The sequence below is a fragment of the Archocentrus centrarchus genome, chromosome 23, assembly GCF_007364275.1.
Source record: "Archocentrus centrarchus isolate MPI-CPG fArcCen1 chromosome 23, fArcCen1, whole genome shotgun sequence".
Lineage (NCBI taxonomy): Eukaryota > Metazoa > Chordata > Actinopteri > Cichliformes > Cichlidae > Archocentrus > Archocentrus centrarchus.
Window position 1 is genome coordinate 7,056,135 of NC_044368.1, and position 11,333 is coordinate 7,067,467.

An 11,333-nucleotide genomic window follows, 5' to 3' on the forward strand; every position below is an offset into this window, starting at 1 on the left:
TCACCCCACTGCATCACACATGAACCCTGACCAGAGTCCACCCCCACACACACACACACACACACACACACACACACACACACACACACACACACACACACACACACACACACACACACACAGAAAGCGTGAGATGGAGGGAAAAAGACCAAGAGTGAGATGGAGCAGGAGATGAAGGAGGGTGATGGTGAAGACTGTGTGGGCGAGCTGAGTGTGTGTGTGTAAGTGAGGGAGAGAGATTGAGGGGAAGCACTGTACCGTTGCATTATGTGACAGCACAGATAAATGTCGAATGAAAAGCTTGTTATGTTGGCCATTTGGGCCCTGTGCTGATGCCAGATCAGCAGCATGAATTCAGGATTTCAAGTGAGCTCCTCAATCTTCCCTGTAAACAATAAGCCTCACTGAAATACATAAGCATGACTTTGGAGTCAGTCGAATGGACTAATTTTGCTTTCATGACCCAAATATGATCGTGTTACGCTGCTGTTAGTTTAAATAAAGGAAACAAATTTCAGAAATTGCTTTTTTAAAAACATACCTGAAACAAAGAGAATCAAAATTTGAACAGTGGTTAAAAAAACTTCACTTTAATGCGACTACATTGGAAATGAGGGTGTTTTCTGAATTAGAATAAAAGGTTTAATGTAAGCATGCTAATCAACACTGATCAAAATCAGATTCAAATGATTAATATCACCAATGATTTTCATCAGCACAAAAACTATTATTTTGTTTGTTGACCTCCTTTCAGAATAAAAGCGCAAAACTCAGACCTCATTGGTACTCATATTTAATTGCTTAATTTTAAAAAATTGACAAAAGTCTTTCACAAACTGTAGTTAAAGACACGTCCCCACAAATAAACGACTCGTGGTTTGAACCAGTGTCTTTTGTGGTTGTTAAATTTACATTTCATTAGTTACACGTTGCTAGTACTTACCTTTAGAATTCCTTTAATTCTTCATAGCATAGACTCAACAAGCGACACCTTTCGTTGCCACATTAGATTCACTCAGACGGTTTAATGTGAGCTTTGCACCTCATTTTTGTATCAGCACTTGGGTCTGCTTTTGAATTAAACGCTAATGCATAACAACAAGATTCTCGAATTTGTAAAGCAACGTACAAATCAAGCTATCTGAGCTTTTGTTTCAAACAAAGTTGAACATGTCAGAACAACATACTTTGCTACCATACATGTAAGGATTACAAGAGCTGGAAAACAAGAAGTTACTTTGGTTTTGGTCTGCTATTTTTAACCTTTTACATTTTCACAGTAGATCTCCACACTTGTCAGATTTTCCAGTACACTACTTACACAACCAGTGACTGGAGAACTGCTTCTGTAGTATTTCTGTCACATTCGGGCCTCTTACTAAGAAACAACAATCCCAAGGTGGTGCACCAATGCACCACAAAGAGGGGATTTCCTGACAGTGGTATAAAGTCGCCCCTGTACCAAAATGGCTGCCACCGCCTCCTTTCTGTCTCTCTTCATGCCATGGCAGCAGTAAATATTGATGTCTGCCTGACTGGAGAACAGCTCATAGCACTGAAATGTAGCCTGATATTGAACCCTGGTTTGGACTTGAGCCCTTTCCATTAATTTGGCTATTTCAGCATGCATTTACCACATAGCAGTGGGTCGTGCAGCTGTCCCATGCTCTGTCAACTTTCATCTGGCCTCCAAGTTGGAGCTGCAGGATAAGTCTGAAGGCAGCCCAGCACTGCAATTTCTTCGCTCTGAATTCAACGTTTGACCCAGCAGTACTAAGACTAGATCAAAATATATACATAAAAAAATAACCAAAGAGAAAACAGTCATTTTTTTTTTCAGTTTCTGTTTGAGTGCTGTTTTGCCATTAGAGGCTGATGTGTGACACACTTGATAACCACTGCATATGCAGGTGTCACAGAAAATGGCTGGTTTGGCTTATGATACTTTTTGATTGTGCCTGCTTTTTGTAGTTAATAAAAAAGGAAACAAACTAAACAAAATATCCAGTGAGGGGCAGTTTTCTGTGCAAAAATGCCTTGCTGATGCCAGAAGTTGGTGCTGATGGAAGATAGGAGGATGATGGGAAGGCAGCAGTAACTTAAATCATCACTTGTTACAACCAAACTTGAAAGCATGGATCCATCCTGCCTTGTATCAGCAGTTCAGGCTGCTGTTGGTGGTGTAATGGTAATGGGGGGGTATTTTCTTGGCACATTGTGAGCAAGACAACGCACCGTGTCACAAAGCTCAAATCATGTCAAAGTGGTTTCTTGAACATGACAATGAGCTCACTGCACTCAAACGGACTCACCAGATCCCAGTGCAATAGATCGCCTTTGGGATGTGGTGGAACAGCAGAGTTCACTCCTGGATGTGCAGCTGACAAATGTGCATCAACTGTGTGATGCTATCATATCAATATGGACCAAAATGTCAGAGGAATGCTTGGACAAGTAAGGCAGTTCTGAGTTTTTTGTTTATGTAGTTGATAAAAGAATATGCTTATTCTTAGCATTCTGGTAAATAAGCTTCCAGAAGGTCCAAGAAGGCCCTCCAACGGATGTTCAGAAAGGACAACAGATGTCCACTTCACAGATGTTGGCACAACTTCCACTTTGGAACTAGTTTAGAAGTAATACTAGAAGTCCTGAATGGATGGTCATTATATCTCCGCGAGAGAAGGGTGAGGTGTACTCAGTAAGACAGGGATAAGGGCTGGAGAAGAACAAAGACAGGATGAATGACCACAGCAAGCCACATGAGGAACTAGTCTTCAAAATAAAGCAGGCTGCACTAACTAGATAAAATAAAAAAAACCAAGAAAGGAACAGAATCTAAATTACAGATATGGCAGTGAACATATCACCAAGGGAAAAAAACTATTTATGGATATAAAAGGTAAACCTAGATATCCTGAATTATATTTCTTTTGACCAGCAGATTGATGGACCTCACATCTGTTTCCCGGGAGAAGGCACTTTTCTGCCTCATAAGCACAAAAGAGTTTCCCATCGTCACCATGACAACTGCACTTCTGTATACCTTACAAAACCTTTTTGCGCCCCTCCAGGCCTCTCTCCGTCTACTGGGTTTTAGCAGATCTTGTCCTTCTGCTCGGGGAAACTTCAATTACCGGCAACACTTTTTCAACCACCGCAAGGCCTATTATGGTCAAATGAGACACTATGGCCGGCCAGGAACAGTATCTCCTCCCCTGTAAATCTGAGAGCGTTGTCTCATGCTCAGGGTGCTGTGACAAGACAAGGTCAAGGGGTTGCTCCTCCAGGTGATGTGTTTCCATAAGGCCGTGGAGAGGAAATGCACATATATGGTGTGTTCTTTATTTATTGCAGCTCTTTTAACTGGATGACTGCAGACTCTCCTCCTTCTGCAAGCTCTGCACCTCTTCTAAAGCAATCAAGCCTGGAGTCCATGTGGGATTTAAGTCTCGGATCTTTTCAGCTCTATGTTGTGATTTTTTTTTTTTCATTTACTGTGTATTTACAGAATAACTTATGATGTGACTGTGTTCGTTTTTCAGTTTTCTGGCAAAGATGAAGCTGAAAATATCTCTATCTGAAGCAGTAATATGAGTATAAATGGTTGAGTGGTCTGGATACTGTGAGATGAATTTGACAGTAACGCAAAAAGGACTGTCTGCTTTAGTGGGCTGCAGAACACAGCAGGAAATCAGGGAAGATTCAGCAGTCTTAGCATGTACGCAGACAGTAATGGGGAGGGGGGCTGTAGAGACCAACAACACAAACACAGAGTTATCGGAAAGCTTGTCATTCAGCTCTGGGTTCCCACTCAGTGTTTCCTCTGTTTGCCTGACTCTTATGTAGATATTGGCACTCCTGGTCTAGAACTACATCCCTCTGATTTATCTGTTGGCTAATAAAGTCTTCAGACTTGTCACGCATAAAGTGAAAGGTAAATAGAAAAGCAGACTGGGTTCTGGACTGCATCTGTCATATAAATGACTCCTCAAAGAAGCAGGCTCAATTTGTCACCACAAGAGCATTAGGAAAAAGTGTCAAACACCTACTTATGCCTTAATTCATTTCACATAGCCTTTTTCTTAATATTCTATTCTGAAATTGCCTCCGATGGCTTTAAAGTTGTATATACAGTATTTTTCTCGTCTGTCTACTTAAAGCCAAAGCACCAAATGTTTGTGACAGTGTCTGGTGAGCACATCAGAATTTTTAGGTGTTAATGAACCAAATATTTCTTATAAGAAATTGGTATAGGCCATAGCAGAAGCATGAATGTTGGAGTTTAATTCATCAGGTGATTAGAAACAATGCTCAATGATGCACTGCCTTACATGCAGAAAGTCGTGGGTTCAGTTCCCAGCAGAACCACAGTTGTTGTATTTACATATTGAAGAAGTTGAGTGTTTTATAGGTTCTCTTTCTGCATGGTTCTACTTAAAATGCACAGAATTACAACAGAAAAAAAAGCATGATCATTTTCTGGTACAAAGAATGGTAATATACCCTGTTGTGACAACTGTATTGCATTTAAATGTTGGTTACACTTATGTATTATTATGAGCAAAGATGCTTTAAGTGAGAGATGGCACCCAGTCTGACACCTATAGCTGCCAGCTGTCTGCAAGGCTTCATCTCATCAAGTCTGGGTGCTTGTTTGCTGTGCCTTTTGAAGCATTTTTAATGGAACATCAGCTAGCTGATAGCTCCACCCTCTTAAAATGCAGTCACAAGATGACAATGACATTATACTGATGCTGAAGCTTGTGAGGAGTCTCAAACCAGCGGGTTTGAAGTCTTTTGTGTTTTGTTTTTTTTTGGCAAATGGAACAAATAAAAGTTCATGGAAGTATGCTGTACAAAAGCATATAAAAACAACAATTACAGTTATTTACATACAATATCATCACATATAGAACTCAGAAGATGTTAATATTTCATTTTGAAATATCATAAGTATAGTAAATACCTGCTTATAGTGACAACTCCACTGTAAAACAAGGCAGGTAAAATTATGTAAAACTATGCATGAACAAAGGGGCTCCCCGTGAGCACAACAGGCTGAATTCTTGAATACTGCCTGCAGTGCTGAAACGGAGACTAAAAGCAGTAAAATTCATTATCCATCTAGAACAGCAGACCCAAAGGGAGAACACAGTCTGACAATAAAAGAAGCCAGGTGCCTGTTCGCCCGTGTCCGACACTATAAACACCACTCTCCCTGCGATAAATATCAGGCTTACGTAGGCACTACACACCGCGCACATGACTCACATCACTGTATACAGATTCCCAAGATGCTATCTATCTTCACTCCTCCTCTGACCACAGGAATGGTCCAACTGCTTCCCTCCTTTAAGGGTAAGACTGCGCCTTGATGCTGACAGTTTTCTCTTCATCCCCAACATCCCCAAGGGACTGCAGGATGTGCGTCTGTCTCGACAGTCTTGACAAGTGTCTCTCTCTGCCATGGCTTCAAGAGAAGGGACCTGGTGCAATTATGCAGCCTCACCTACAGCCGACTGAGTCAAGACTTTATGTGCTTTTGTCACATCAGTGTTGAATCATGAGAAAGTGGAGAAGGGGACGCAGTTTCCTGACACAAACTGCAGGGTCTAGTATGGTTGTGTCAACATTGTCCAAGCTTGTGGTCAGATCAAAGGCCGTCTCTAGTGTAAGGACTACAGTTGGATATTTGGTGTCCAAAAAGATCCCCACTTCCTTTTTCCCATGTCATCTCCCATTCCCATTCCCATACCCTGAGCCCTCAGCTCCTCGACCCTGAGCAAAGCTGAGTCACGTGATCTCTGTGGTTAGGCTCATCAGAGGCTTAAAAATGAGGTTTAAAGAAGCCGAGGAGCACAGAGTTTTGGTTTTTGGTTGTAACCTGTCGTGCTTTCCTGCTCTGCACTGATCTCTGCCAGGCAGCTTCTGGTTCATGATGCAACCTTGCCCCCAGCTGAACCAGCAGTGACGTTACACTTAAAACTGTGTTATTTTTCTAATGAACACCAGAGGGTGTTGTTGTTTATTGGATAAAGATGAGACATGCTTACACTCCATAACAAATCCTTTTTAGCACGGTTTATCAACTAGGTACAGCTTATCGTTACTTCTAGAAGCATCCTCTGAAGAAACAAACAGTACCCGTTTTTCTGATACCATGTCCCGACCCTTCTTTTTTAACAAGCAGCTGAATGGTGCTGCTTCTTCTTCTGGTTTGTGTTGTTTAGACAGGTACTTTCCTCCTCTGAACATGAAATTAATCTTTCTGAATAGCACATAGAGACAACTCACTCATGGCCATTTTTTACTGGCTTCCATTAGGTCACAGTTTGTTTATTATACAAAATATATGTGGGAGATAACGTCAGAGAACAAAGTGGTCACTTTTAAATGCCAAATTTGTATTCCAGGCTTTAGGTAATGAAACATTTTAGAACTGTTTTGTCATAACAAAAGGCTGTTGGGTTAAGTAGCAACTTACAGAGCAAAAATACTCTTCAAATAACTATGACGTGTAAAATAATGTGCTCTATCTGATTTGGCGATGTGCAGTACAGAAGCTCCACAGGGGACTGTGCTGTCTCCATCCCTGTTCACTTTGTACACCTCAGACTTGCAGTACAACTCCACATCCTTCAATGTGTGCAGCGAAATGTTGGGGATTTTCTATTAGTCAGTTGTGGTGAGCGCAGTGTACCAACAGTGACACCAACAGACTGAAGAAATAGATTAGGAAGGCTGGCTCTGGGATTGGCTGCAAACTAGATACTCTGGAAGCTGTAGTGGAGACACAGAAAACACAGTTATCTATCCTGACAACCCTCTGCACCACTTACTGAACAGGCAGTGAAGCACCCAAATCAGCTCTACTGCCACAAGGACAGATACAGGAAATATTTCATGCTGCATGCTATTGCCCTCTATAATATTATATCTGACTGACAGAGTCATCTACCAGATATCTTTCTAATTATTATTTCATCAGTATTTTAATCACTGTAACAAAATAATTTCCCAAACATGGGATAAAATAAAGTATTTCTAATCTCATTATTTCATAAAGCGATATTATGTGAAATAGTTACTTTAAGTCTCTTGCAAAAGCTCTGTCTCCTTTAGTTCTCAGCCTTGCATGCTGCACAGCCAGCAGGTCCTGATTACATGACCTCAGAGAACTGACAGGAATGCATGGATATGTAAAGGTTCACTGATGTATGCTGCTGCTCATCCACACAGAGCTCTAAAAGTTAAAAGACTCTGGTGTCCATATACTTGGGTTATCTTTGTCTAATATTAAAATTTGTTTGATCTGAAACGTGCAAGTGTGACAAATGAGAAATCAGGCACATGGCACTGTACATTATAAATATGCAGTAGGTCAATGTAGAAATGTTGGGAAAATGCCAACTATGTGTCATATTTACACAAAACTATGCATAAAAGCTCAAACAGTCGAGCTGCTCTAAAGTGCACTATAACACACGTCATTATTAAATGCCAACACTGCCGCTGCGCTGCAGACGCGCTTTATGCCATTCTGGATCAGCGGTAGGGACGCTCCACTCTTATTGGTTAATGTGAAATGGCGGTAAAGCGAGGTCAACTGTCGCAAGGCCTATCCCAAAACACTTCGCATTGTCGTGCAGCAGCCCCTGAAGCTGCGCGTGTGAAACCCCATCGGCCTCTTCGTACGGCACCCTAGCTGAAGACGGTGTGTGCTTTAGAATGATCCGGCAAAATAATAGAAAAATATGCTTGTTTAGCGGTTTTTAATGTAAATGTTGTCTTCTGTGTGTTTCAGAAACATGCCAGCTAAAGGTCCTCTGCAGTCTGTCCAGGTGTTTGGACGTAAAGTAAGTAAAAATGTGCAATTTAATCCACGTGTGAGTTTGCGGCTACCCTGTCTTGTTAGCAGTGGCTAGTAGCTGAGGTGGTGGGCCTGTCATTTTACAAAACTCTTCCGTGGTAAATAAGCACGTTTATACAGTATTTATGACGCTGAGAAGTACTGATGCTTTCCATGAAGCTGGTGATTGCTGTTAGATGTGATAGTGGTGCTTGTGAGGTTTTCGTTTGCTTTTGATGTTTGCTTTTCGTTAGCTTACCACGCTAGCGCTGGTGCTAGTATGGGTCTGGGTTCTGAATGACAAAGTTAAACCGCGTTTATCCTTATACTAATCGCATAAAATCTGTCAAATTTAAAAAAAAAAAGATAATCCCAAGTCCATCACATAACCCTGAAATGAGGAGGTACTGTCAGTTAAGCTTTTAAATTGAACCAAGACGCATACAACACAGGAAACTCGTAGTGTAATATTATCTCTTGTCATGCTTGTATCCAGGATCAATACATTTTTGTATATGTCATGGATTTACATTTTTATTTAGCTGTATTCATTTTCCACGGTGGGTTTTCTCAGTTCAGTTTAGTGTAAAGATAGAGCCCCAGGTTAATAAAGTCATGCACCAGTGCCTCCTGATGCTGACAGACTGAAGATGAAGACACTTTCTGCATTAGTGTTTTAGTTTAGTTAAGTACACAGTAATGTTAACCCCACATTTACTTTCAGGTGGGTTTAATAAATGTGGTGGTGTTCATCTGATGTTTGTCTTACAGAAAACTGCCACAGCAGTCGCCCACTGCAAGAGGGGTAATGGCCTGATCAAGGTGAACGGCAGACCCCTGGAGATGGTGGAGCCTGCTACGCTCCAGTACAAGGTGAGCATGAAAGTGTGCCACATGATGTAAACAGTACCTGGAACATGTCTGCAATTCTTCTCAGCATTTGATGTTGGACAACATTGTGGCTTTTATTTATTTATTTGAAATGGAAGCATAAATTCAGCTGCAGAATAGTTGCTTTTGTACCTACAGACACATCTGTATATTAGAGTATTTTATGCTGTATTCAACAATTTAAAATCCATTTTTTAACAAGATGCTGTGGCAGCATGGTGGTTAAACACTGCTGCCTCACAGAAGAACATCTAGAAGGTATGGGTTCGAATCCACCTTGGCCCGGGCCTTTCTGTGTGGAGTTCGAGTGTTCTCCCCGTGTCTGCATACCCATCTCTGGGTACTCCGGTTTCCTCCCACAGTCCAAAGACATGCAGTTGCTGGGGTTAGGTTAATTGGTGATTCTAAATTGCCCATAGGTTTGAATGGTTGTCCGTCTCTGTGTTTTAAGTGAATTTGAAATTGCATTTGAATTTTCTCTTGAAAAATAAATGTTGTAAAGTTGACATAAATATATGATCACTTTTTTTTAAATAAGCTTTTGGAGCCAGTGCTGTTGCTTGGCAAGGAGCGTTTTGCTGGAGTGGACATCAGAGTCAGAGTGAAGGGTGGTGGACATGTCGCACAGATCTATGGTAAGCAGAACATTTTGTGCTCTCACACTTTTGGACGATTTTCTTGTCATGTTTTATGATTGTATTGGTTTTGAGAAAAGGGCTCTAAACATCTAATTGTTTTTCTTTTTCAGCCATTCGTCAGGCCATCTCCAAAGCCCTGGTTGCATATTATCAGAAGTGTAAGTTCTGAAGTTTTTTTGTTTTGTTTTTGCACCAAAGGAAAAAACACAATCATCACTCTAGCTTCTGTAAAAATGCACATTTAATGGCAAGTGTTTGATTTTCTTGTGGTGCATTTCAGGGCAATAAATGACTTGTTTTATTTACAAAAAGTCATGCTTGTTTCAAAGTTGATAAAAGGTAGCACTGATGATCGTGATGTATCGGCCTCAAGAAGGCTACAGCTGTCAGATTAGAAATCAGGGCAGTAAACTGCATCTCAAACAATAACGAAGTACAGAAAATATGGATAGGATCAAATACAGTATAGCTTTACTGATTTGACAACTGCAAGATTTTGAATGCAGTCATAGAGTATGTTATGCATTTGTGCTATTCTGCGTAAAGCTCTGCTGAGATAGGTGATTGCATTAGTTGTATTAGAAGTGTTAGTCACACTGATCACTCCGGGGTCTTAAGCAGTGGCTTAGAGAAAACTGCTGTGCCCACAGGAGCTGATCGTGGCCAGTATTGTCTATTTTTGTGATTCTTCCAGGTACACTATGTAGCAACTCTACTTCACTAAAAAATATGCATCTGTCAATTTTTTTGGGTGGAACTCGTGTCATGCTGTACAGAGTACATGAGCAGGGCAGAAAGTCAGGAATAGGATGACATAAATTATCTGGTAAAATGTCCTGTGCATTTCAAATTCTCTGCTTTGAGCTTTTACGTGATTTTCCATAATTTCAGTGTATTATGCTGTTCTGATAGAAACTACCTGGTTGGGGAGCAAACATTTTTCCCCTTTTATTTCATAAGCTCACTACAGACAGGGATAGTAAATTAGCTGAAAGACTGGGGGTGACATGCAAACATGGCATGTAGCGTGCACTCTAAGGACTTGTCCATGGTGTTGCTTCTGCATGTTTTCTTGCTGCTGACAATTACTCAGTTTTTGGGTGAGTGGTGGTTCCCAAGTAGACAACAGCATGCTGGCTTTAATTCACTGGATTATACCTGCTGTTCTCAAACATGGTTTTAGTTGGACACTACACACTTTTACAAGGCGGCTATGAGAATAAAGACCCGTTTAATGTGCAATAAGATTTTTGTTATGTGAAACTGTTGATGGCTTGAAAAGATCAGGGCTCCATTGTAGGTATGAAGTGACTTGAAGTCTGTAATTGTAACAGGTTTATAATACATTTTAAAGAATGGCACAAGGAAAAAGTGTTCCATGGATACTATTGGCTTGATATAACAGTTGAAGTAGTACAGTTCTTACTGCATTGTACTTGCAGTATTGTGTCTAATACCTTGTTATGGGAATGTTGAAACAGTTGAACATGTGCAAGAGTGCAAATTAATCTGAAGTGATTTATTCTTGCTGCAGATGTGGACGAGGCCTCCAAGAAGGAGATCAAGGACATCCTGATCCAGTATGACAGGACCCTTCTGGTCGCCGATCCACGCCGCTGCGAGTCCAAGAAGTTCGGTGGACCTGGAGCTCGTGCCCGCTACCAGAAGTCCTACCGTTAATCCCTGTGTACATTTTCATAATAAATTGGAGGAACAAAGAAAATAACTGTGATTTGATTTATTAATTTGCTCTATTTCACAAATATCTCACACGTGGTTATTGTTTTTCATCTCTCACATGCTTTTCCTTCCACTGATATACTGTAGTTAGTGGGAAATTACTGATTTGTTAGGGTTGCTAGGCACCAGCAGCCAGTTTCTATTCTCGAGAGCTCGAGTATATTTAATCAGTGGAAAACGATATATTAAATTACAGACTATTACTTACAAATACT

At 40.8% G+C, this 11,333-nt stretch overlaps 1 protein-coding gene across 1 annotated transcript; it reads left to right on the plus strand.

Moving 5' to 3' along the window:
* The first annotated feature begins 7,638 nt into the window (after nt 1–7,638).
* On the plus strand, nt 7,639–11,104 carry rps16 (ribosomal protein S16). The gene is made up of 6 exons (XM_030720050.1): nt 7,639–7,714; nt 7,805–7,856; nt 8,621–8,722; nt 9,279–9,375; nt 9,489–9,536; nt 10,913–11,104. Exons 2-6 carry the CDS (start codon nt 7,809–7,811, stop codon nt 11,056–11,058), a joined length of 441 nt encoding a protein of 146 aa, XP_030575910.1. The 5' UTR covers nt 7,639–7,714; nt 7,805–7,808; the 3' UTR covers nt 11,059–11,104.
* Nucleotides 11,105–11,333: the final 229 nt, after the last annotated feature.